This window comes from Rhamphochromis longiceps, linkage group LG8 (assembly GCF_057381845.1).
Source record: "Rhamphochromis longiceps isolate RC_006_pf linkage group LG8, R_longiceps_female_GT1.1, whole genome shotgun sequence".
Taxonomy (NCBI): domain Eukaryota; kingdom Metazoa; phylum Chordata; class Actinopteri; order Cichliformes; family Cichlidae; genus Rhamphochromis; species Rhamphochromis longiceps.
Window position 1 is genome coordinate 11,448,600 of NC_140564.1, and position 27,507 is coordinate 11,476,106.

Here is a 27,507-nt window from a genome sequence, read left to right on the forward strand (position 1 = left end):
TCTTATCGCTTGGTAGGCAATTTGCAAGTGGTTGCAGACCAGTCGTCATCATCTATTCAACTGTGGTCAGCTGTGGTAATCACTAATGACCAAAGAAGTGACAAGAAGGTTCTTGGTGCTGCACATGGGTCTTACATATTTCATCACAGTATTCCACTATTTTAATCTCCTCTATGTGTTGGGAAAGCATACAGGTGACTGCATGGTTAAGTCAGAAAATTCAAGTTGGAAGCCAGGAGTTATGCATTTGGCATTTGTGAACTGCCAGGAGAACAAGTAAGAGAAGACCTTTGCCAGCTTGCTTGTTAGACAATAAGAAGATTCAAGTTTAAACACAAATGTCCTCAGAGTAGCAGTTTATCTTGGAGGTGAAAGCCAGTGACTGAAAAGTGAAGAATAAAACCATGTAGTGTGTCCAAGGTCTTTAGAACTGGGGACAATAGGGTGTTGCTGTTCCTTTGTAATTTCCCTCTATATATTCTGGCTTTGTCCTACAGACCGAAGACGTGTTGATTAGGTTAAGTAGTGATTCTAAATTGGCCATAGCTGTGAATGTGAGAGTGAGCCTGTATGCCTCTCTGTGTAAATTTGAGTCCACAATGAAAGCGATTCACAGTGACATGGTGATCAGAAATAGAAGAAAGTCAATCACATTCACTTCACATGACTATACAGGGAGTGCAGAATTATTAGGCAAGTTGTATTTTTGAGGAATAATTTTATTATTGAACAACAACCATGTTCTCAATGAACCCAAAAAACTCATTAATATCAAAGCTGAATGTTTTTGGAAGTAGTTTTTAGTTTGTTTTTAGTTTTAGCTATTTTAGGGGGATATCTGTGTGTGCAGGTGACTATTACTGTGCAGAATTATTAAGCAACTTAACAAAAAACAAATATATACCCATTTCAATTATTTATTTTTACCAGTGAAACCAATATAACATCTCCACATTCACAAATATACATTTCTGACATTCAAAAACAAAACAAAAACAAATCAGCGACCAATATAGCCACCTTTCTTTGCAAGGACACTCAAAAGCCTGCCATCCATGGATTCTGTCAGTGTTTTGATCTGTTCACTAGGGCTGCCACAAACGATTATTTTGATAGTCGACTAGTCACCGATTATTTTTGCGATTAGTCGACTAATCAGATCATCATCCATTAGACGTAAAACTACAGCTTATTGCACCAGCAGCATCTGCTCTTATATAACTATCATTAGCTTACAGCTTTAAGTGTTTAAGGTCTGTGCTAACTAAAAATAAAGACAAGATGATAGTTTATTCAATTTTAATGAAATTTGCAGATTGTTTCGGTGAAGTTTAATAAACTCCTTGCTATCTAAAATATAACAGGACACTGGAGTATATTCTGGAGCATCTCACACTTCTGATAATCAGCTGTCTGCTTGACGTTTATTCAGCTGTGTAAAAACTATAACTTTAATCTCAGACAAACCGATTTACTCAGGAACAAATAAAATACTAAAAAAAAAAAGCCAAACAATAAAATTTTAAGTTATCTAAGTGACTCATATATATTTAACCTGAGTAGCGAAAGACGGCGGTGGGTTTGAAAACGATTTGCGGGGAGTCCGGTGTTCTCACGGCGCTAGTGAGCCTAGCCCCCGGCTCGCTAACGAGCTAGTGGGTAACAGATGTCTCCGAAAACGTCGGAGCGCTTTTGAAAATATGTGGTGTCCTGATAAACTGAGCAGATATTTGAGGTTTACACAGCTACATTCTCGCCTGAAAATATGTTAAACGTTTATTTTGTGACCCAGAAAGAATAATAAGAGTAACATTAAAACTAACTAGCTGCCGCCATTGTTGGAAACTGCGCTGGGCCGCGCTATGAATTCTGGGACACAGCTGCTTCTTCTTCTTCTTCTTCGGGGTTTAACGGTAGCTGACATCCTTGTACATGCAGTGCTGCCATCTTCTGTTTCAGTCCGTTATTACACTCTTAAATCCTGCCACTTATTCCTGCGTCTTTTGTGATCGTACAAAGTTTCAAACGACGCGTCGACTATTAAATCAGTCGTCGACGATTTTGATAGTCGACGTAATCGTGACTAGTCGACAAATCGTGGCAGCCCTACTGTTCACCATCAACATTGCGTGCAGCAGCAACCACAGCCTCCCAGACACTGTTCAGAGAGGTGTACTGTTTTCCCTCCTTGTAAATCTCACATTTGATGATGGACCACAGGTTCTCAATGGGGTTCAGATCAGGTGAACAAGGTGGCCATGTCATTAGTTTTTCTTCTTTTATACCCTTTCTTGCCAGCCACGCTGTGGAGTACTTGGACGCATGTGATGGAGCATTGTCCTGCATGAAAATCATGTTTTTCTTGAAGGATGCAGACTTCTTCCTGTACCACTGCTTGAAGAAGGTGTCTTCCAGAAACTGGCAGTAGGACTGGGAGTTGAGCTTGACTCCATCCTCAACCCGAAAAGGCCCCACAAGCTCATCTTTGATGATACCAGCCCAAACCAGTACTCCACCTCCACCTTGCTGGCGTCTGAGTCGGACTGGAGCTCTCTGCCCTTTACCAATCCAGCCACGGGCCCATCCATCTGGCCCATCAAGACTCACTCTCATTTCATCAGTCCATAAAACCTTAGAAAAATCAGTCTTGAGATATTTCTTGGCCCAGTCTTGACGTTTCAGCTTGTGTGTCTTGTTCAGTGGTGGTCGTCTTTCAGCCTTTCTTACCTTGGCCATGTCTCTGAGTATTGCACACCTTGTGCTTTTGGGCACTCCAGTGATGTTGCAGCTCTGAAATATGGCCAAACTGGTGGCAAGTGGCATCTTGGCAGCTGCACGCTTGACTTTTCTCAGTTCATGGGCAGTTATTTTGCACCTTGGTTTTTCCACACGCTTCTTGCGACCCTGTTGACTATTTTGAATGAAACGCTTGATTGTTCGATGATCACGCTTCAGAAGCTTTGCAATTTTGAGACTGCTGCATCCCTCTGCAAGATATCTCACTATTTTTGACTTTTCTGAGCCTGTTAAGTCCTTCTTTTGACCCATTTTGCCAAAGGAAAGGAAGTTGCCTAATAATTATGCACACCTGATATAGGGTGTTGATGTCATTAGACCACACCCCTTCTCATTACAGAGATGCACATCACCTAATATGCTTAATTGGTAGTAGGCTTTCGAGCCTATACAGCTTGGAGTAAAACAACATGCATGAAGAGGATGATGTGGACAAAATACTCATTTGCCTAATAATTCTGCACTCCCTGTATGTGAAATAACTGCTGGCGGTGTGAGCAGGACCTGATATAAACCGTTCTCTGCTTGAAGCAACTACCAGTGAAAGCACACAAAGCCATTGATTGACATTTGACCTGGCAGTAAATACAAGAGTTACCTAGACAACCGGAGCCTCGAATGTCCAAAAGTGACCAGCTGTAGGCTTCAAAGTGATTTACACTGAGCTAATAGTTTCCAGTGTGGATGCAGCTTTCACCTTATGTTGTATTGGTGATGTCTTCACTACTGCAACCTTGAACTGCATAAGCAGTTGAGCCCAACCAAAACAGACTTTTTAAAGCCAATACTGATACTGGTTATTTTTTTCATTTTATTAACCCCCATGGGAAATTAGTCCTCTGCATTTAACCCATTCACTCAGTGAAACAGTGGGCAGTCACCAATCGAGGACCCGTTGGACCAGTGTGTAGAGACGGTACCTTGCTCAGGGGTACCTCAGGGTAGCCGTTCGGTGGATTTGAATCCCCAACCTTCTGATCATGGGGCAAACTGAGCTAACTCTGCCCTATTTTCTGATGGATAGACAGACATTTTTTCTTCTTTCAGAAAACAAAGTACAAACAGATTTCCTGAACATTTGTTATATGTTTATTTACTTTATTTACTTCTTTACTTCTGGACATCAACACTCATAACATTTTTGAAGGGTGTTTCTTCTGCCTCTTCCTTACTTTTTAAATGCCACTTCACATTTATTGGCACATGCCTAATATTGGCTCTAGTAATGGGGTTGAATTAGTCTATGGATGTGAATGTGTGTTTCCACCTTAGGTTTGGTCTTTAGTTCTTATAAATCTCAAATACATCTTGTTTATACCTAAAATAGTATAAAAAACAAACCCTGATAATACTACAGCTTATTGTTGGGTCTTTAGAAAGCTGCATTTTTGTTTGTTTTTTTCCATAAAAAGAATATCCATTTCAAGGTGTGAAATAGGGCTGCCACAAACGATTATTTTGATAGTCGACTAGTCACCGATTATTTTTGCGATTAGTCGACTAATCAGATCATCATCCATTAGACGTAAAACTACAGCTTATTGCACCAGCAGCATCTGCTCTTATATAACTATCATTAGCTTACAGCTTTAAGTGTTTAAGGTCTGTGCTAACTAAAAATAAAGACAAGATGATAGTTTATTAAATTTTAATGAAATTTGCAGATTGTTTCGGTGAAGTTTAATAAACTCCTTGCTATCTAAAATATAACAGGACACTGGAGTATATTCTGGAGCATCTCACACTTCTGATAATCAGCTGTCTGCTTGACGTTTATTCAGCTGTGTAAAAACTATAACTTTAATCTCAGACAAACTGATTTACTCAGGAACAAATAAAATACTAAAAAAAAAAGCCAAACAATAACATTTTAAGTTATCTAAGTGACTCATATATATTTAACCTGAGTAGCGAAAGACGGCGGTGGGTTTGAAAACGATTTGCGGGGAGTCCGGTGTTCTCACGGCGCTAGTGAGCCTAGTAGTGATGGGATTTCCGGCTCTTTTTAGAGATCCGGTTCTTTCGGTTCGGCTCACTAAAAAGAGCCGGCTCTTTCGGCTCCGAACCGGCTCTTCGGGTTGTTTTGTTGCTTTAATTAATTTATTATTAACAATAATATAAAATGATGCACAAAAGGAATTACTAACGTAAAAAAAAGTGGTTTTATTTATATATGTTTATATATAAATATATGCAGTGGCCCCTAGAGACAAAGCACGTACAAACTCCAAAACACATTTCTAGCATGAACTGAACTTCCAAAGCAGAGCTACTAGATCACTTAAATTACACAACTGAAAGCACATGTGTGCATTGTTTGTGTATTTATACACAGGCACTCATATATATTCAAATAATTTAAAAAAAAAAAAGTTCATTTACCTGTTACTACCACACACCAAATCTGGTCGTTGGTACTTGCTGGCTTGTGTAGCCACTAGGTAACAAAAGCTCAACACTGCGCCTAGCATCCTGGAGCACTTCTGTTGTGTTTTGTACGTATTTTGGAGTTTTTACGTGTTTTGGAGTTTTTACGTGTTTTGGAGTTTGTACGTTATTTGGAGTTTGTACGTGTTTCGGAGTTTGTACGTGTTTCGGAGTTCGTACTTGATTTGAAGTTTGTATGTGCTTTGTCTCTAGGGGCCACCGTAAATATACTTTTATTTATTCACTCCACATAAAATGCAATAAATAAATCATATAATACAAAAATCAACTATTCACATTTTCAGCTTTTTACTTTTACAAATTTAAAGTGAAAACAACACAAAACACTGCAAGCCACAACACAATTAAATATAAATTATAATATGAAAACAAAAAGAACATGCACATTCTCTGTCATATGGACCTGCATGAATAAACTTTCTGAATCCTTTATCACCTGCAACCGAAAATAGCTGTGGATGATTACTATACCTTTCTAATGTGACGTTGTTGTCCCTGGCTCTCTTTCTCTCTCTCTCTCTCCCTCTGGCTCTGATCCTGTGCTACTGAGTGTAACTACTGCCCCTCCCCCCTTTGCCCAGCGTAAAGCACAAGGCTCGCGTGCAGAGTGAAGCGGAAAAAAAGTGCGAGAGAGAGGGTGAGAGAAGAAAAAAAAAAATACAACCCACGTGACGGCTCGCGATAAGGAGCCGGCTCGCGTCGTTCACGTCAAAGAGCCGGCTCTAAGAGCCATTTCGTTCGCGAACGACCCATCACTAGAGCCTAGCCCCCGGCTCGCTAACGAGCTAGTGGGTAACAGATGTCTCTGAAAACGTCGGAGCGCTTTTGAAAATATGTGGTGTCCTGATAAACTGAGCAGATATTTGAGGTTTACACAGCTACATTCTCGCCTGAAAATATGTTAAACGTTTATTTTGTGACCCAGAAAGAATAATAAGAGTAACATTAAAACTAACTAGCTGCCGCCATTGTTGGAAACTGCGCTGGGCCGCGCTATGAATTCTGGGACACAGCTGCTTCTTCTTCTTCTTCTTCGGGGTTTAACGGTAGCTGACATCCTTGTACATGCAATGCTGCCATCTTCTGTTTCAGTCCGTTATTACACTCTTAAATCCTGCCACTTATTCCTGCGTCTTTTGTGATCATACAAAGTTTCAAACGACGCGTCGACTATTAAATCAGTCGTCGACGATTTTGATAGTCGACGTAATCGTGACTAGTCGACAAATCGTGGCAGCCCTAGTGTGAAATAATTTGATTTTGGCAGTCAAGGGTCAAGGTCACTGTGTTTAAATATGTCTGTCTTCATTTCTATGAGGTCATGCTGTAAGCAAAGTAAGACTCCTGAGCAGTAAAAAGTAACAGTGTGTACGTCTAACTGACAAAGAAAGAAATCATTTTAAGTTTGTGTACATCAGAGCAATTGATGATGAGTGTGCAATTCACATAAAAGCTAACTGTGTGTTTTCATCGTGTCTCCAGACTGCTGAGAGAGCAGTGGATCAGAGCCAAGTACGAAAGGAACGAGTTTGAATTTATCGAGAAGCAAGAGCCATACTCTGCAGGTACGTGCATACTGATAAGGAAGGCTTTGTATAAAAGTCCTCATCAATCTATATGTTCCTACACATCACTGTAACTGCTGGCTTTTTTCCTTTTTTTTTGCCTGTAAAAGATGAAAACACTTGCAGTATTCCAAAGTCAGAAACAGAAACTGAGGAATTGGTTTCAGTTCAGATCTTTTGACCCGGTGATGACCGAAAACAAGAGCAAAATAAGACAGCATCAGGCAGGACTGAATAATTAATAATCGCCTACGCACTGCAATGGCTTTATCCCAGCAATGTAAGAAACAGTGTTAGAGGAGCAGTTTGACATTTTAGGAAATTGCACACTTGCTTAGAGTTAGATAAAAGGATTGACGCGGCTCATGTGTTTACGGTAAATATGAAGCCACTGCTGAGAGACCCCTAAAGCCCACTAATCAGCACATCCTGTTTGTTTAATCTGCATGTCCACTGGTTGCCTGGAAACCTCACGGAGATGGCGAGACTCAAAAATGAAAAAGCCTATTTCCAAAATCAAAATATTCCTTCAACACGTCTTTCAAAAAAATATTAAAATGTCACGTCATGTTTATGAGTTGAAAACAGCTCATCCCTGTTGGGGAGGAGGTCTTCAGATAACGTCCGACTGCTCAACTGTCTCTTCATATCCATCCACCACAACAGTAGAAGCACTGGGCAATAGTACTCGAGAACAGACAAAGACTGTATGTAAAAGATGCATGTACCATAATCATTATGATACTGCTTGTGGTTTCTGGAGCTAAAGCGGCATTCATAAACTGGATGGGTTCAATTCACAGGCATTCAACTCATTTCAATTAAATTTTATTTATACAGCACCAAATCAGAACAACAGTCACATCAAGGCGCTTTATATTGTAATGTAGGCCCTATAAGAATTGCATGCCTGATAATTAGTGCTTAGTATCAGACCAATAAAATTCCAGCTTTACTCACCAAAGCTGTAACACAAACTCCTCGGACAGCCTGGCACTCACAGTAAGCCATATTATTTATCAGTTCATCCATCCAAAGAAACTGGGGATGATAGCTATAAAGCTAGACTTACTGGCAGGCTGATATTATTTGCTAATATCGATCAGCAATAATTTGCTGATATAGCTACATTTATAAAAGTCGGTAAGTGAACATTTAAATGTAAAGAGGAGAGAGAGAAACACCCTTCAGCCATGTTATGACGGATGACGTTGCATAGTTTGTCCATTAGAGGGCGCAACGTAACTTTCCTGCTGGTGAACATGTGTTTGAAACAACACAAACACAACAATCAGCTGATCCAAGCAGAGTCAGGCAGAGCGTAAAGGATAAAATAAATAGCTACACATAACAAATGTTAAGAAAATATGTTTATATTTCATTTGTCTAAAAGAAAAAAAATATCAGCTGACATGTTGGAATGTCAGATGGTTAAATCATCAAATATCAGTATTTATCTTAAAAGTCGTATATTATCCTATATATTATGCATCATCTTTTATTGCTTTTATTATACTTTAACTATAGAGAAAAAAACCTTTTTGTAAGAGGCTGTAAATATTTGAATTTTATTATTTCGTAATCAGCCTCAAGTGGCCATTTAGAGGAACTGCAGTTTTTGGTAATTCTGTACAAGAAGCATTTTGGCACATGGATACAAAACACATGAACTCTGACTTGGTTGGGGACGTGGGTTAAAGTACTTTGTGTGTTACCTCTAATGTCTTCACATTTAAATGTATATAGCCACTTTTAGGCTTTTTGTAGCAGTAAATGTGCTCGCTCAAGCTAGAACTACATAAGATGAACACATCTATGCTCAAGCAAGCATACCTCAAAAAGAGACTGCAAAGTGGCCGGTCTGCTGTGGTGCCAGGCTTGCACTGTTTACTCTTCGATAAGCAAAACCTTGAAAAACTCTTTGGGTAAACATTTCCCCGTGGATGCCAGTAGCACAAATTCAATTACCCTGAAACATCCATTGACGACTCTCAGACAATTATTTTCATCCTTCTCCTCCTAAATGGTTGTGGTATATGTTTGCGGTTAAAAGCATATTCGTGCAATGACATTGTAATTGTCACTGCTGGTGAATGGAACTGCCATTAAAAGGAGTATGCTTGCTTGTGTGTGTGTGTGTGTGTGTGTGTGTGTGTGTGTGTGTGTGTGTGTGTGTGTGTGTGTGTGTGTGTGTGTGTGTGGAAGCTGAGGGTAGAGTACTAGTATACATTTCACATCTTGATGAAGATGGTGCTTTCTGATTGGCTTGCAGTGACCTCACCCTCACACACTCAAACGCAAATACACACACACACAACAGAGTGTAATGATATGAGTCATTCTGTCATCTCTATTTGTGCCTTTGTGGTAACGTCATCACTCATTTTGAGGTGCATGTACATAAATATATGTGTGTGTTTGTGTGTTTGTGTGTGTTTGAGATTGACTTTATGCAGTAACCTGGAATGCACAGTGACCAACATTGATCTAATATGCAAAGAAGAGGAGGAGAAAAAAAAGGTCAGAGAAGGAGGCGAGGGTGGGGACAAGGAGGGCTATTGATTGGTGAGGTAACGCCAGTGTAGGTGGATGTTTCATGCCGGAAAGTCACAGACGGAAAGACACACACACACACACACACACACACACACACACACACACACACACACACACACACACACACACACACGCATATATGGAGCAGAATGAGTGCAGAAGATGAATAGATAGAAGACAGGTAATCAATGGTTGCTAATAAAAAGAATAGAAAAGACAGCAGTAAAGTAAAGAAATGTGAGTGAATATGAAAATGACTCCTCAAGCTTTTTAACTGTAAAGCTGCAGTTCATAATTTTATGTAAGCTTATTTTTTTATATTAGCAGTGGTATTTGCCTTTTGTTTATGTCATAAAACTATGTTGTAATAGTTATCGCTGACCTCTGCTTTTCAGTTTATTTTACCAGCAGCCGTCATCTTTTTGTTTATTTTTTTTCGGTTGTGACGGACCATGTTTGGTTTTATTTATAGGTGGCATTTATGCTTCCACCCAAAAAAATGCTGGCGAATAAAATCAACCGCTAAAACTAAACTGTGTATGTGAAAATTGTTTCATTTTAAAAAACATTGATTTATCCAGAAACGCTACCACTGCGGCGATATTGAGGTTTTTCAGTTACCCACTGAAACCTTTCCTGGAAATGGAGAAGCTTTTGACACACTGCGGTGTTTTCATTGGCCTCTTCATAGCTTAACAAATGAAACTACCTGTGTGATTAAATAGTCGTGTAAGTGCAGGTGAAACAATCCTCATACAGATGAGGACAGAATTCGACTGCAGTTGTTACTTGTAGTTCTCAACGAGCCCATTTCTCTTTGGTGAATCTCTCGACTTCCTCCAAATTTGGTGGTGTTCCAAGATGGACCTTGGTCTTTAGTTCATCCCACAGATTTTCAATAGCATTCAAGTCCGGCCTTTGTGCAGACCAGTCAGTAACGCTTACTTTGGTTCTTCACCAGGAGTGTTTGTTCACGTATATTTTGGGTCATTGCCATGTTGGAAGATCCAGACCCAGTTTTTCTGCTTACTGCTTGAGGTTTTTTTTTCAAAATCATCACATATTCTTCTTTCTTCGTGACTAGACACAATGAAGAATCGCACAGCATAATACTCCCACCACTGCTGTGGGGGCTGTGTTCTTTGGGTTGTACACCTCTTCCTTTTTCTCTCCAAACATAAGCAGCATCTTTGTGGCCAGAGAGTTTCAGTTTAGTTTCATCCAATCAGACGAACTTGCAGTATGCATCCAGGTTGTGGAATGAAGTTCTTGGTTCAGCCTCTGAGTCTATACAGGTTCTGTACAGGGTTGTGGTGATTGTCCTGTCCTCTACAATTCCTATTTGGCTGAGTCCTTCACTCGTGTCCTGGCAGTTGCTCTGGGGTCTTTAGTCACATCTCTCGCTACTTTTCTTTCTAGTCTTTGAAGTCTTGTTTCCTCTGCGAGGGTTGTTCTGTACTCTGTGACTGTCTTTGAATTTCTTGATATTACTTCTCTTTCCAGTTCTTGACACTTTGAAACACTTTGAAACACTCTAATCATTTTGTATGTTCATCTTCTGCTTTGTGACCATCAACAAAGTCTAAACTGATTGCTTTTGTTTTCGGCATGATGCTGTCTCAGCTTTAAAGAAAATGCTATGCTGAAAATCCCTTGCTCTTTTATAAAAGCACTTGGGAAATTTTTGACAAATTCGAATTTCATTGAAATTTCTAAACTTTATTTAGCGTAACCCCCTCTCTTTATTTGTCCTCCCCAGTGTAGGGATTTCAGTTTCATCTTGAATGTAAATTAGTCGCTTCTTTGGAGGACTACCCGGTTATGCTTCCTATAATTTTAACTCGCAAAAATAGATCCAGACAAAAAAACACATCAGAGCTCGACAGAAATAGAAGATAAAAGCAAGAAGAAGAGGCAGTGTGAGTCAGAGGGGTTTACTGAAATAGACCAAAGGAGAAGAAGAAAACATAACAGGGCTACAAATAGTGCGGCATGTCATTAACATGGGAAAGCATGTTCTATGTACAGAAACAATAAAAACCGTCTGCGCTGACTCACGCTGTTTTTTTACCCCCTCCCCTGTTTGTTTCTTCCCGCTCTGCTGTGTTTTCTCGCTCTTGCACGCCGTCTCCTTTTCCTCGCTGTCTGCATAAATAAGATTTCAAACGATCTTTGATTTCAGCTTAACTGAAGTATCATCTGACACCAACCAGTTACAATATCTCCCCATCACTGTTGTAAACGTCTCCTCTGTTTGATCTCCTGTCTCCTATAAAGGCTTTATGGTACCAGCTCCCCTACCACACACACACACATTTATTTCTTTTTTTCTTTCTACCCAGGGTACCGAGAGGGGTTTCTATGGAAACGAGGAAGAGACAACGGTCAGTTTCTCAGCAGAAAGTTTGTCCTGTCAGAGAGGGAGGGAGCGCTGAAATACTTCAACAAGCAGGATGTAAGAAACACGATACAGCCAATAGCAGAATTTCTCTTTGGTGCACAGCAGCCATACTGAGGAATGTGAGACTTTTACAATTCATTGTTTACCCCTGCTCCTGTCAAGGCCAGAGATCCCAAGGCAATAATGAAAATAGAAACCCTCAATGCCACCTTCCAGCCTGCCAAGATTGGCAACCCCTGCGGACTGCAGATCACCTACCTGAAAGACAACAGCACAAGGAACATCTTTGTTTACCACAGCGACGCCAAGGTACGCACGTGCATGTATTACACACATTTCTGCACAAGTAACTCCAAATTACTATGTACACTAAAATGACGGGCTTCTGCTTCTCACGCGCGGAGCTTTAAAAATAGCACAGAGGAGATCTGTGGCCTCAAAAGATGACTCTGATGGCAGAGTGCAGACTTTAATTTGAGGACACTATGCCTTAGATTATGAACAAAGCACAATACTGTGCAAAAGTCTTTGCCCTCCATCATTTCTTTATATTTTGCTAAGAATCTGGAAAATAGGGAGTTTGTACAATTCTAACAAGCTTGAAAGTCTCCAGCACAGCCTGGAGTGTCTTAGGCAGCTTTCTTTCAGTCTTCAGGAACAGTTCTCCACGCTTCTCCAAGGACATTTAAAGCTTCTTTGTTTTTTAGCTTTTATTGGAGAGAAGACAGAAAACCTGGGAGAAAGACCAGAAGGGGAAGGCCTTGGGGCAAATTTAAACCAGGCTTCTGCATCAACATTAATTCAGTTTAAATAAAGTGAATTGTACAACATGTTCTCATCCAAATCGTTGGTGTGGTTCGCGTTTGGAGGCATGACAGCCTTTGAAATAATAATAATAATAATAATTAATAAATAAATAAATAAATAATAATAATAATACATTTTATTTGAAAGTGCCAAGACATCCAAGGACACTTAACAATAGAATAAAACACATAATAGAACAATGACAGAAGAAAAATAAGAAAACAAGAGCACAAGATAACGTACACAAACAACAGGTTCACAGTGAATATGCAGAGTTGAAAAGATGGGTTTTGAGTAGGGATTTAAAATGGAGGAGAGAATCAAGGTTTCTTATACAGTGGAACCCCAACTTACCAAATTAATTCGTTCCCGAGGGTCTTTCGTAAGTCGAAGCACCCATCGCGCCTTTTGAGTGAACGATAGGCTAAATTGCTAACGGCAACAACAATACGTCGTTTAAGTGGAACAGCGAAGCGCAAGTACAAAAGCCACGGGGTTGTCACATGATTCGGACGGCATTGTAGGCATTCTAGGCTCAGCCAATCAGAGCCAGCAGATTTCATAACACGGGCATTTTGCCGTAACACGGGCAGAAATATTGCCGTTCAGTGCCTTCGTAACTTGAATTTTTCGGGGGTATTCGTAAGTCGGCGTTCCACTGTACCTGGGGTAGAGAGTTCCACAGCCTGGGAGCAGAGCAGCTGAAGGCCCTGCTTACCATGACGGTGAGGCGGAAAGAAGGCACAGCAAGCTGAACAGAAGACGAGGGTCGAAGTGAGCGGGCAGAAGAGAGGTAGGGAGGAGCGAGGTTATGAAGGACCTTGAAGGTGACCAGAAGAAGTTTGTACACTATCTGGAATTTCACACGGAGGCAGTGAAGTTCCTGGAGAACAGGGGTGATGAATGAATTTGTACATGTACCTTTGTTTTGCGTTCTGATCATGAATCACTTTGGAAAACACTATCTGATAGGGTTAAGGTTAGGGTTAGGGCTCGGACTGGAATGGACGGCTGGAGCCTCTGCTCCAAGCATGTGTTACCGCCTCAAACGCCATTCTATTGGATTCAATTGACAATCCGGAGCGTCTCATAGTAACGCGAAATGTACCCTTCCGCGTCCTTATGAGACGCCTCGGGCTGTGATAAATCGTCAGTATGTTACGCGTTGGGAATGAGAATTCTCTGGACCTTTATTTATATAGATCCAAATCACAACAGCAGGCACCTTAAGGTGTTTTATATGGTAAGGTAAAGGCAGTATGTGGGTCACCTGCACAGCCCAATGAGCAAAACCAGGACACAACGTTCATAGACTGGTCATCTTCTGAACATAGTGTTTTAGGTTTGCCACTTCTTCTTTTGTCCATTTTTCTTAAAGCCACACCATGATGAGATATTCCAAGTTTTCAGCGAATTGCTTTTTGAGAATCATCATCTTGGTTTAATTATACTATTTTATATTTGTCCCATTGTGTTATCTTTGCCATTTTTCAGATTTTTTAACAAATTCTGCACTGTAGTGACAGGCTGCTGGAAACAAAGTGTCTAAAAATACAATTAGTTCTTTGCTAAGCTGTCTGTTCTGTGTCGAAAGAACACTCGTGCGTTTCCTTGAGCTTTGCTTTTTATGCTTGCATGATTCATAAGTCAGTGTTAAGTGGCTTAACAACAACAACAACAAAATATTGCGCTGAAAACATTCACACCACTTTTTAAAAATTGCAATAATGTTTACCTCCTTGGAAGCAAAATGTAAAGAAATTAGGGGCAAATCTAGACTTGTGCACAGTCCTGGAAGCAGCCAGTTGTTCAAAAACCAGGATGCTATATTAAGATGAAAATAGCTGTGATCGCTACAGTTTTGCCTGTTATCACGAAATGAATTAAATCAGTCAGAATGCACTGAGTGCGCTCCACCTGCTAGGCTTATTAACCTTAATTAAAACACAAGCATTTACATCAAATTAAATCTTAACTTTTAACTGTTATTTTAATATGATTTGATACTGAAATTATGACAACAGTAAGCTCCTGCACATATTTATGGGATTTCAGACCTAGTGAGAGAAAAACGTGAAGAGGCCTCAAGTCCTGGGGAGTAATGAATCATTCTAGTTGTGAAATCATGTTTTGTCTGGTTGGTCTGGCTATAGCTGCTACAGACACCAGCGCTGAAGCTAGTGCTGGATTAGCCAGTTGTTATACCAAAGGTGATGAAATATGCCAGTTGTAATACAAAATCAAAGCCATGTTCTTAGACAAAAGCGTCGAGTGTCAACTTCCTAAAATGCAGCCACACCTGTTGCTTGATTGAGGGTCAGAACATTTGAATCTGACTCTGAGTAAATGTTAAGGACATGCAAATAGTGAGTAATGTTTGCAGGCTCTCTTAGGTTAGGCCAGTTCATTGTTATTAAGGTGCAGGGTGTGTTCACAGGTGTTGTAGCCCTTCCGCTCCCAGAGGTAACGGATCAGTCCAATAAAGCTCCTGACAGGCATTTTTCTTCTCATAAAAGTAAATGGATGGATGATAATGTCTGCACACACTAACCCGCCCCTCCGCCCAACACCCACACCCTGATCTGCCACTGCTGCTGGTCATATAGATATCATTTGGAAAAACTGTAAAATATCGGCACTGAGCATATTCTGTGACTCCTTCCTCTATATACAGTTATCCAGTGGTTAGAGCATTTTAAATGTTTTTGTTTGTATGACCAACAGTAGGCCTTCACCGGCCACTTTATTACGCACACATTAGAAGGACTTTTGCCTTAATTCCTAATGGGGTAGATTCATCTAGTCCTGCAAACATTCCTCAGTGATTTTGTTTCATGCTAACATGACAGCATCACACAGCGTTTGCACGCAGTGATGTAACTCTCCTGCTCCACCACATCCCAAAGGTGCTGGCTTGAGATCTGGTGACTGTTGAGACCATTAGAGTCCAGTGAACTCAGTGTCACGTTCAAAGAACCAGTTTGAGATGATTTGAGCTTTTTAACATGAAAGCAGCCATCAGAAGATGGCAACACTGAGGTCAAGGGATGGACGTGGTTAGCAGAAATTCTCAAATGGACTGTGGCATTTAAATGATGCTCAGCTGGTACTAAAGGGCCTAAAGTGTGCTATTACAGGACCATCACCAGCCTGAACCGTTGATACAATAATGAGCAGCTGAACAAGTATACCTAATAAAGTGGCTGTGAATGTGTAAGATAGTGATAGAGCTCTTAGACACTGCAGTAAATATGGTATCGTAAGCTATGGTTGCCCAGTGATCAAGCTACACGCTGAAAGATACAAACAAACACCGTTAGCTTACTGAACAACACAAACAACCATATCTGACATCTTATAGCCCTGCTATGTGTAAGATAAGCTGTCCATCATTACACTTCCTCCCTGAATACAATTCTGCACTTCAACCTTTAAACTGACGGTGTGTGTTCCTGAGAGTTTTACACTGCTGAGCCTCATGTTGCTGCTACGTTACTGGGATTTGGGGCTGAAGCAGAATTAGAGGGAGACATAATCAAAGCTGAACAGATGAAAGAGAAGAAACGGAGAGGTTTTAAAGCCATTTGGTGGAGTAAGAATGACAAAGGGTGCACTGCTCCCTCTGCTGGTGCATTAGAGTTCCTGCCTGCTGTCACAGGAAGGGTTCACTGGGTTCATTCAGCATCCCTGTCACTCTCACGTTTTGTAGCGGATTTATCGACAGCGCTGCAGCTTCCACGCAGCAACGCACGCCTTGGAATTCATTCTGCTGTGTGTGACAGATACCTTCATCCAAAATCTGTTTTATTTACTCAGAACAGAAATGACGGATTAGAATGAATAAGATATGAAGTGTGGCAGGGCATGGTTCCACTGAGAGAGCTTTTTGTCCTTTGCAGGAGATGGTCGACTGGTTCAATGCTATCAGAGCTGCCAGGTTCCACTACCTGCAGGTTGCCTTCCCGGGAGCGAGTGACGAAGAGGTGAGGATGGTGTGATTTAAGCATGCGCATCACTGTTACTGAGCTTATAGTTTCAAAAAATAAACAGCATTCTCAGAGGTGTCTGTTCATGATGCTTTTCTACTGCATGGCAGTCTTGACGCCTCTGATCCCACTGCACATGTCCATGCTGAAATAAGGGCAGTTTTTAATATTTCATGCATGCTTTTTCTTTTGTCTTTACATGATTCTCTTTTGTCTATTTGCTGCTCCAGCTGGTGCCCAAACTGACCCGAAGCTTTATGAAGGAAGGCTTTATGGAGAAAACGGGTCCGAAGGTTGGTGCTGTAGTCATCCCTCTATAGTGAACTAAGGATGATAGTATCAGTTACACCTGAGTTTCAGTGTTCAGGTGACCTAAATATGGCCAAAGTGTCTCCAGGTTCAGAGTAGTGCATTGGTTCCTAATCTTTTAGCCTCCTGGTTTCTTCTGCTGGAATTATTTTTAAGGTTATGGAGGCTCAAGGGAGTAAATCTGTTCAGAATTCTGCAATAAAAAAAGTAAACATTAGCGATTACAATTATTGTTCTTCTTTCTCATTCTGTGAACCATTACAACCATAAACCAGACTGACCTAATTAAGTCTGAGTAATGCCTAAAGCTAAGGCTAGCTGTGTTGTAAATTGTAATTAATTATTTAAGAAAATATGTAAGTTTGAAAATGCAGTAGTGAAAGTGATGGAACAAATGCAGATTTCATTAACTGTATATAAAAGATGGGCGTAATTTGTCAGTCTGAAAATGAAAGGGAGTTAAAATGCATTCTTTCTAATGACCAGCAGGGGGCGACTCCTCTGATCATAGCATATATTATAAATATTAAAAAAATACTTATTAATGTTGTCAGGTGAAGCTGGAATTTTGACTTTCATTAAAACCTGACCCGATAAGTGAAGGGTGCTTGAGGCTAAGAAACTTAGGGACAGTGTACACTCATAGGCTAGCTACTTGTCAATTATAAAATCGAGTCACCCAAAAATCAAACCGGGAACATTGTTTACAAAATAAGCTTCATGTTGTATCCAAAAAGATTTGGAGCTTTATTGCTTGGTTCTCCCATTTGGATTTAGGTTGCTCCAAAAACACGCTAGTGCACTCTCTCATGCCACTCACCCTACTGACTACACCTGCTATTGTTGGATTAAGTTTCTCTCCAGTATTTCTTTTATTGAAACAAACACGGTATTAATTGCCTTTGGTGTTCTTATCCCTTGTTGCCAAAGCTGTGTAGACCCAGTTTTTTGTAGTCACTTCCTGTTGACCATTAGAAAGAATGGCTTTCACTTTTTCAGACCAGGAAGCTCCATCCATCCTTTGTATACAGTCTATAGGTTGCAAGAAGAAGTATGGCTGTGTAGGAGTCATCTGCTCGCTCAATTTATTTTCTCAAATAGTCTCAGATACTAGTTTGGTTTAATACAGCATGATGGTGACTTTGTTAAAGTGAAACAAACGACGAATCAGAATATGATTTAGGGCGTGGCTACTTTGTGATTGATGCTGCAGCATTTTTCAGTTTCTCAGTAAGACCCAACAATTGTTAATGACATCTTGACGTCTGATTCCACAAAACGGTACTTGACAGCCTAATAGTTCGAGTCACAGTGGCTATGTAATCTTTTATATACAGTATGTATTATAAAAGCTAAAAACGAAAGAAGAAATTCTGGAATTTTGGAGCTTTTTTCTCCCTAGTGGTAAAATTATGATTGTTTTTCTTTACCTGTATTGGAAGCAGTTTCTTTGAGTTTAGGGAGGAGTGAGTATTGCAAGTTACAACAAAACTTCATCTTCATGTCTTATGATAAGTGACAAAAATGTGCATTTGTCTCCCTCCTTTCAACAAATGTACTGTCTGTCTTACTCTGCGTTAGCACACTGAGGGCTTCAAGAAGAGGTGGTTTACGATGGATGACAGGCGGCTCATGTATTTCAAAGACCCTCTGGTAAGAAGAGCCCTGCATCGACCCAACCTTTTGATTTGCTTCATTTGTGGCTTGCTTAGTTTGTCTTTCTGTCCCTCAGGATGCCTACGCCCGCGGGGAGGTGTTCATCGGCAGCAAGGAGAACAGCTACACTGTCCTGGCTGGCTTGCCTCCGTCCACACAGGGCTACCACTGGAACCACGGCATCACCATCGTCACGCCAGACAGGAAGTTCCTCTTTGCCTGTGAGACCGAGGCCGAGCAACAGGACTGGATAGCCGCTTTCCAGAGGGTCATAAATCGACCAATGAGGCCACAGGAGTATGCAGGTCATTAAGTAAAACATTAGAGTCCTAAAATGTTTTTTTTTTTTTTTTTTTGCATGTTTTGTTGTGGGGGAAAGGGAATGTGTAAAGCTTTAAAATCCTACCATAATATACGGACTATAAGCGAAACACGAAAAAAAAATGAATTTCCTGTTACTGAAAGTCGTTTTCTCTGTGTCCCTGCAGTGGAGGCCCATTTCAAACACAAGCCTTGAAATCTGCTGGAAACCAAGCGCTCAACTGGACCAGCCCGGTCTCATTCAGATCAGAGACGGCCCCAGCGTGCGACCACTGACCATGGCTAGAAGAGGCGGGGTGGGTCTTATGGGTCACGAGGGGTTTTAGGGATGGGCCGAGATGGGAAAACACGAAGAAAGGAAAGGAAACACCGGCAGGACTCCAGTCTGTCTCGTGTAGGAAGCCTAAAACTCTAACGGGACTCGAGGCCCCTCATGGGGTGATCCAAGGCCAAAGGGTAGATGATGTCATCACTCTTGCGCTTACCAACCTTGTGTTGTACATTATCACATCAGAAACCCTTTCCTCTCCTCTCCTCAGCCATGTGGACCCTTCCCCTTGCAACAAGCTCCTCCTCCCCCTTCCCACCCAGAATTTTTTGTCTTGTGAATGGTTCATTCTGTCTGTAATCTAATGTAATTATGTAATCTAGAGTCATTTCACTGGTTGCTTAACAAAGACAATGCATTGTTAATTTATTGAATGTACAGTTTTGATGACAGTGGCTTATTCTGTGTGCGTGCGACGTTTTTCATTGAGGACACTGTGAGGTTGAACCTCCCGCACTAAAACCCTGGTAAACCTGAAATCTGCAAAGTGCTGTTAACAACAAATATGCATACGAAACACACAAACATACACACAACAATCTCTCAGTGAGCACCTCTGCTGTTTCGGCAGCACGAGGTGGCATATCTGCATCCAGGCAGGGTTACCTTTCAAACCTCAATCTGACAGATGTTCTCTTATTTATTTGTACTGTTGAACATACTGAGTCATCGTAGACGGTTATCGCTGCTTTCCAGGATTGTAATGTGACAGGATTGTAATTTATATGACACTTCTACAGACGTTTCGTTTAATCTTTGCATCTTGTTTTAAAGACACATGGTTGTGTTGATCCTTAAATCACAGTGATAGTTTGTTTCATTATAAAATCAATACAAAGGATCCTGAAATGAGCTGCCGGTGTTTTGGATTGTCCTCCGTGTTCCCTCTTCTCTGTTGTCTTTCAACAGTTTTCCACACACTGATCCATCTGCTGTTGCTTTCAAGTAACCTTGAATCCTGATTGGTGCACAAAAGTCTAAACTAAACCATTGCTGACAGCAATACACAAATACACCTGTTGAAAGTACTGTCTTTTTGAGCATGGCTGCCAGTGCTCCCCAATTCTTCCACTAGGTGGAGCTCTTTTATCACCCCGCCACTGCTCACAGGGCGATGTGAATCATGTGCGAGCATGTGGGGGACATTAATGTAAACTGAAGCAGTTTGTACAAACAGATGGCAAAAAAAATAGACTGACACTTTAGTCCAGAAGGATACTACACTGCTGGGAAATTACTGAAAGAGAGTTGGAGATCCATTCTCTTAACTTACAGACAAAACATACAAAGTCCACATCGTGAACAGCTACTGGACCTTCTTGCTCTGAGGCAGCAGTGTTAACCACTGTCAGAGTGAGAGGTAGTTTTATATTGAAATCGACACATCCTTATGTGTCTCTGGTGTCACAGGTAAAATATAATAATATAATCATATATTCTCTGACCGCTTGGAAAATGGTTGCAGAAGGTTGCTGGCTGTCATTCAGTGAAAACTTTCTGCTTTGGTTATTAGTCACAGTTGCCCATAGTTTGCATGGAAGACCCTTACTTATCTGCAAACACAAACACAATGCTAGCCAATCCTTTTTAGAATTAAAAAATGTGTCGTGCAAACCAGAGAGCATTCAAAGTAACGTTTACTTTAAAGCCAGACGGTCTTTGTTTCTGGCTTATGACACACTTTTTAGAGTTTCACTAGCTCCTGTGTATTTCCGTGCTAACTGTGGCAATCTGTTAGCAGCCAAAATAATCAGCAACCAGGCGGGAAATGCACATTTTTTTCCTTGCAACCAGTGGTTGCACTGATATGTGTGAATATATAGGAATCGATTTCAGAGCAACTACCACCAACCTCCAGCAACCACTTGCCAACCGGTCAGGGAGCACAACAATTTTCTTATAGTTGCGAGATGGTTGTCGACTGTTCTCTAGGCTGGTGTGTGACTTGGACTTCATTTACTTGACCCCAGACTGTTACACATCTGAAACAGTGGAACACTTAATATCATATGGTTACTGATCACATGACTACAAAATCAAAACTGATTATTCGATTGGTAAAAGCTTGAGTGACATTTTTAATTGATGACATATTTAATTAAAATCATTAGAAGCTCAAACGCTATTTGAGAGTTAGCCTAGTTTTTGAGTTCCCAATTTGAAAAAAATGATACAAAGAGGTAGAAGCCTTAAAAAAAATAACATTGAAAGTTATTGAGTAGGAAAGTCAATTTCTGGTGTTGTTTTTTTCCACTATTTTTTTTTCTGGAGAACTTCAGAAATCCCAGCTTCACAGTTGCCATCGAATGCAACACTATACCCAGAGCCAAGGGTGGTGTGAATATGCTCATGTCTCTCTTAGTGAGAAAGCAAAATGTCATAATTCCCCTCATGTGGACCTACTTAAGACATACTCATCACAGGGATCACTGAATGAAATGATAGATGTTCAGTTCCCTCCTTTAAACTCAAATAAACAGCCTGAATTTTCAAGTGACATGTTAGAAGCTCAGTTTGTTTTACAGTGGATGGGGCTCACTGGTCAGCAGCAAATGGAGCTTGGCATGTGTGAAGTTGCACACTCACCACAGAATAAAGACTTAACTGAAGGTCTGTTGGTGCAAATGTCACCTGATGATCTCGCCACTCTTCCACAAACGTCCGCACGTTGGCTCCAGGGCCGTACGCACATGTGAATAAATCAATGTCTCTTCTGTCTGGCGCCCTTGTTGTCGTTGGCACCTGGGTTGTCACGGTAAACTGCTGAGACAGGGAGCCACTGAGCTGCAGCAGCCGGCTCAGACCCACACAGGAAGTGTTTAAAAACGGGTGTGTTTGTCCTAAAGATACCACGGTCACTGAGTGGCTGGAACATGTGGCAAACATTCATTCTCAGTGAACCTGCGGCTTCACAGCACTGCAGTCCTTACATGGACGTAATAAGCACAACCTCAGCTTCATTTTTGGTTATTTTTTATTGTCAGTATAGCAGGTCTACACAGCCATTGAGTGTAGGACTTGTTTTTACCCACATTTCTTTCTTCTTTAATAATTTGTGTGTTTCTTGTGCGGTGCCTCTGTGAAAACCTCACACAGCTGTCCCGCCTATCAAACCTTGTGGCTGACGGACAGGACAGCCGCAGCTTGGACTGTGAAATTAACTAATCTCCTCACAGGAAACTCAGCAGGAGCAGCTGTCACAGTGGAAATGAAGCAGCAGGAGGGACTGGGTCTGCAGAGAACAACTGATAGGACCAAGAGGGGCTTCAAAACTCCTGCTCACAGGTACAACTTCCTTTTACGTAAACTACAAATTCAGCAAAACATCTTTTATTTTGTCCAACTATTATACATAACCACGAAATGCAACACATGCTATACCAAACAGTTAAGCAGGCGTGGGCCTTTAAGGCTTGCAGGTCTCCTGTTTTTAATCTAATTAAGAAAAGTTACAATCTCCTGGTCATGTCGATGTAAATCACATTCTTACTGGTGAAGGAATAAGAAGCCCTTTGGAAACGCGTCACTTTCCAAGTGACTTTAATAAAAGTGTATAAAAATTAGGAAACTATTTACGTTTTAGTGTGGAAAAGTGTTATAAAACGCCCTGTCTGAAATAGGTGCTACTTTCATGCTGAAATTTCATTAGTGTGGCATTTCAGTGGAACATTTTGGTGTCCAGGGCGGGTTTAAATGTCACTCTGCAGGTGTTTGTACTCAAAGTGGCAAAAACGCTAACGTTTTTTTGCCTGAAAATCAACAAATGCAGCAATATATGACACACTATGTGAGTTACAGCCGGCAATGATCATCAATGTTCAAAGATTTTGGTCTGTTAGAAGTCAGTCTATATGGCTATATATTTTTGTCTTCTTCAAGGCCTGGTGAGGGTCGTATAGATGGGCTGCTCCCAGCCAGAGGGAGGACTATGAGTAGGTGGTGCCAAGGCCAGGCTGTTGATCAGTGGGGTGGTGTAAGACCTGCGGGAGGAATGAAAGTATGGGTACTGATACAGGCTGGCGGGGTAACCAGAGAAAGCGCTGTAGAAGCTGGAGTTTTGAAGGTCGGTGTAGTCTGACTGGTTGGCAGACGAGGAGGTGGTAGGGGTGGAGGAAGGACAGATGCCCGAACCCAGGGATGTATACTCAGGTTGGTCTGACCGTGGTGGAGGACTTGAGGAGTTGTAGTGACCCGGGCTCATCCGCTCAGTTTTAATCTGAGGTTTTTGGCCGCCATCCTTGTGCAGCCCGTCGGTCTCACAATTGGAAGAGGTTAGCGGCATTCCAGCGGAAGTCCCACCAGACATTTTGGACGTCCAATTTTGGATGTTGGGAGTGTGACAGTCGGTGCTGGGTGGGATGAAAGTACCGGAGGGGTTGCTGGTTTCTGGCGGGGTTAGAACAGTGGCACCGTGGCTGTTTGGAGGCAGGTACTGGTCGAGCTCGTGAACGTCGAAGGCGTCGATAGTGCCGATGACGTCAGTGCTGAGCTCAGAGATGTCTACGTTACTGAAGTCGATGTTCTGACGGTTGGGAGGAGGAGCAGCGCTGGAGCTCATTGTGTCCACAGACTGACGGTTCTCGTGTTTGGGTCCCATGTGCAGGTCTGTTTTAGGGGTGGTGGGAGGTGTTGGAGGCCCGTGAGACTGACCTGGAACGCAAAATCAAGTGAACCTTAATCAGCTTTTTCACATTTAACTAAAAAAAGGGAAAAGAAACGAAACGAGTATCACAGTGTCATCACCTGTTCTGTCTGAATGGTAATGCTGCTCCACTTCCCCTGTGCCAGCCAGCCTGGCCACACCCGGGTCCATTTTATATAAGCCCTGCTTCTGCTGCTGCTGTTGGACCAGCGCAGGTCTGCAGTCGCCCTGGTCCGGTTTATTGCTCTTGCGTCTCCGAGGCTGGTACTTATAGTCTGGGTAGTCTTTTTTGTGCTGCAGCCTCAGCCTCTCGGCCTCCTCAACAAAGGGACGTTTCTCTGTTTCAGAGAGAAGTCTGAGGAGGACAGGGACAAGTCAGAGAACAACCGCTGGCATTTCAAACACAGCAGGAAGCAAAAAAACCAAAAAAAAAAAAAACCTGACAGACTCCTTGCTTCTTTCATCAGTGATGTCAATAACTACAGTTATTCACATAAGTAATCACATAAGAACTCTATACATGTTACAGTTTTGTGTATTTTCCATTTCATTCTACTTTATATGAATACTCCATCACAGAAATACCCACTTACATACTTACTTACATAAGTGCATTAACGCAGGACTTCTTTATTTTACTTAAATAAAGAATATGAATATTTCCTTTTCTTAAAAAATCTACAGTTACTGAGACATGACAAATGAACTAGCAGTTGTTTTTTTGTACTGTACAGATAAAGCCACAATGAAGTGGTTCCTCAGTGTGTATTACCACAACCACAAAATGATATTCCCGCCATAATAGCTTTGTTTATGCACAATCTGCAGGTTTTCTCTCATTTTACTGGAATTCTTTGTTCTTTTTGTTTGTTTCAGTGACTAAAACAGGCCTGTCATGATATTAGATTTACATTACATAATCGTGGTAATGAAAAAAAAGGGGGGGGAAACACAGTAACATAGTAATTTAAAAAATCTATTGAATTCTACAAAAATGCAGATGCATGGAGGAGTCCAGAGTCTGTAACTCCAGAGATCAGTCATGTTCAGTCAGCGCAGTGTTTCAGTACTGTGCAGGTGCTCATCAGATGAAACTCAGGTGTACTCACCGCCACAGCTTTCCCAGCGTCTTGCTGAGCTCAGCGTTGTGCAGATGTGGATACTGGTCCGCCAGCTTCCTCCGCGCTGCCTGCGCCCAAACCATGAACGCGTTCATAGGCCGTTTCACGTGAGGTTTACTCTTCAGCCCCCTCTCCCCCAGACTGGGCACAGGCACCAGCGACCAGTCGTAACCTTTTAGCACCTGCGACACAGCGTCGCGAATGCAGGTGGGGAACCGCTCGTCTTCCGAGCAGCTCTCCAGTTTTGGCGTAATCCCGGGCGGGCGCGCTGCCTCCTTCGCTTCGGGCCTTACCGGAGAGGCCGGAGACTCTGAATCCGATCCATGCTGGGACGCAGACCCGTCGGTTCCCGCTGGACTGCATGCCTGCTGTGACAATGGCTTGTTCTCCTCAGTCATGTTTGGTGCTGCAAAGATCTACTGACCCCCACCCTCCAAAATCCCAAAGAGCTCTCTAGTTGCGTAAAGACGCGCGACTTTGTAGAAAGAGTGTAACCCCGCGTAAATAACCAAAATCCCGGATTTGGTCTGTTGAATTTTTCCATTCCGTCTCACATCCTCCTCCAGGACCACGCAAATTTTGACGAGGGACGGTTACATTCTACTCTTTGTAGCACTTTAGAGCTCATGTCACTCCACCCCTCTTGTCCTATTGGCTTGTGCAAAGCTTGAGTTTCTTCAGAGCCCCTGAGTAGTTAGTCGAGTGCTGTGATACTGCACACTTTGGTATCCAAGTAAATCCAAGGCCAGTACTGATACTAATACTGACTCTGATTCTTTTATCTTTTAAAGCCAGCTTAACTAGGGGAGAGCATGTCATGATTTATGAGATGAATCATTCTGAACACATATTAATGACCAAATCACTGTGATTGCTACTTTCCACAATAATTAGTTATCACATCAAATCACTTTCATGTATTTCATGTATTTTGAAACTGGGTTTTTTGAAGTAATTGAATATAAAAGTGCCAAGCTTCTCTTGTTTAAATGTGATATAGGCAATAAATTAAAAACATCATAGGCAACACACAAAGAATCAGATATTTTCTACAGTTCATGTCTGAGATATTTTTTTTTCACACAAATAAAGCAAAAAACATTAACATTGTTCAGTGGGCTACATATTGATGTGATACCAATACCACAGTTGTTGTTGATAAAAAAACAAAAACAAACAAAAAACATCAGCACCACCTTCAGTAAGTAAATGTAAATGTATTCCATTATTAAAAATAACTGCATGCACATTTATTCTCTTTTTTGGATTCTATGAGGTGTGAAAACCTGTTCCACTGCTTGCCTTTCAATTTCTTTTTCTTTTTTAGAGCTATTATTGCTGAGCTAATTCCCAGATGAATAACTGATTTATTTCATTGTTCAGTAGCTACTCTTTATTCTTCAGCTGTTATTTTCTTTTTAAATGTATCGGTAAGCACCTCATTACTCTTTATACTTTACAAAACAACATCGTTTACTGCAAGCAGGTGACAAGTTAATGGAAAAGTCAGTCTAAGGAGCTGAGCTACCACACGTCCACAGAGAAGCCTCAGTGCACCTCGGTGTGGATTCTCCAAGTCTCTGGAAAACTACTGGAGGGATGGAACATTATTCTTCCAAAAGATATTCCCTCATTTGGTGTTTTTAAAGTGGCGTTGGAGAGCAGTGCCGCTCCAAAATCTTCCATAGTTCTTTCGGTTGGTTCTTGAGACACCTCATGCCCTTTGGTCAGTTTGGAGGAAACCACTCCTGTTAGGACGGAAATGTTTCATCATAGTGTAAAGGTGTTCTTTCAGAACAACTCTCTGTTCGTTTTCAGTGAACCTTCACTGTAAGACCCAGAGTGACTGCAGGCGGAGTAAAGAAAGTGTAGAGAAAGCTAGGAAAAACATAGAAACAAGAGTCTTTATTCTGCTAAAATTCCACTTGTATTCCTTACCTATTGATAAAAACAACAAATTAGTTAGTTTGCTTAAAAATATTATCCCAACTTGCCCGATGAGGCTGTGATGGATGAAACTGTGGATGTCAACAAGACTGTGATTCAACAGATTTCAAAAAGGTCACTGTTTTTATTGTAATTGGTTTTGATAAATCTTGCCTCTGATATATGCCCTCTATTTAATAATAATTAAAAAGACCAATATTAACAATGAAACTAATAAAAAACTAAACTACAATAAAAACTTCTCATACAATAAAAACGAACTAAACAACAAAACAAAAGCTCAAAATGAAAAAGTCATATTATAAAATACAAAAGTATAATAATAAAAATAATATCGGTAATAGTAATAAAACCTATAATAGTGCTAACCTGTGATCTTCATTTCAGCGTCTGAAGAGGGGAATGCCAGAAAAACTCTGACTGGAGAGGAGAGAAGCAAAATGCCTCTCAAACAGCTTCAGGTACAAGAACCCCTCAATCCTGCTTTATAGATTTCTCTTTAAATTTGTCATCTTAGGCATCAGGTAGATTCAGAACATTTGTACTACGGAAGATCCGTTTACTTCCAATAAATTACATTTAAATTGGTTTTGAAAAAAATGTATACGTTATACATACAAACCG

General features: G+C 41.1%; 2 protein-coding genes across 2 annotated transcripts in view; one reads left to right on the forward strand and one right to left on the reverse strand.

The window, feature by feature from the left end:
- The window catches only part of LOC146663136 (arf-GAP with dual PH domain-containing protein 1-like), a 41,869-nt gene extending 21,862 nt beyond the window's left edge, over positions 1-20,007 (forward strand). The window contains exons 4-11 of the mRNA XM_085415730.1: positions 6,727-6,809; positions 11,708-11,820; positions 11,929-12,075; positions 16,473-16,556; positions 16,790-16,852; positions 18,450-18,521; positions 18,601-18,829; positions 19,013-20,007. Of these exons, the coding sequence (XP_085271856.1) occupies positions 6,727-6,809; positions 11,708-11,820; positions 11,929-12,075; positions 16,473-16,556; positions 16,790-16,852; positions 18,450-18,521; positions 18,601-18,829; positions 19,013-19,041 (820 nt within the window). The 3' untranslated portion in view covers positions 19,042-20,007. The remainder of the gene's footprint in view (positions 1-6,726; positions 6,810-11,707; positions 11,821-11,928; positions 12,076-16,472; positions 16,557-16,789; positions 16,853-18,449; positions 18,522-18,600; positions 18,830-19,012) is intronic.
- Positions 20,008-22,129: 2,122 nt separating this feature from the next.
- Positions 22,130-25,565, reverse strand: sox8a (SRY-box transcription factor 8a). Its single transcript, XM_085415729.1, has 3 exons — positions 24,925-25,565; positions 23,917-24,170; positions 22,130-23,823 (listed from the first exon to the last, which is right to left on the reverse strand). The coding sequence occupies exons 1-3, from the start codon at positions 25,332-25,334 to the stop codon at positions 23,048-23,050; spliced, it is 1,440 nt and encodes a 479-aa protein (XP_085271855.1). The 5' UTR covers positions 25,335-25,565; the 3' UTR covers positions 22,130-23,047.
- Between the last annotated feature and the right edge of the window lie 1,942 nt (positions 25,566-27,507).

Excerpts from the sequence above, each read along its gene's own strand:
- sox8a (XM_085415729.1), bottom strand. The coding sequence starts at position 25,334 with ATGACTGAGGAGAACAAGCCATTGTCACAGCAGGCATGCAGTCCAGCG. Across the intron at positions 24,171-24,924 it reads ACGCTGGGAAAGCTGTGGCG|ACTTCTCTCTGAAACAGAGA; the intron begins GTGAGTACACCT and ends TGTCCTCCTCAG. Across the intron at positions 23,824-23,916 it reads TTACCATTCAGACAGAACAG|GTCAGTCTCACGGGCCTCCA; the intron begins GTGATGACACTG and ends TTTGCGTTCCAG.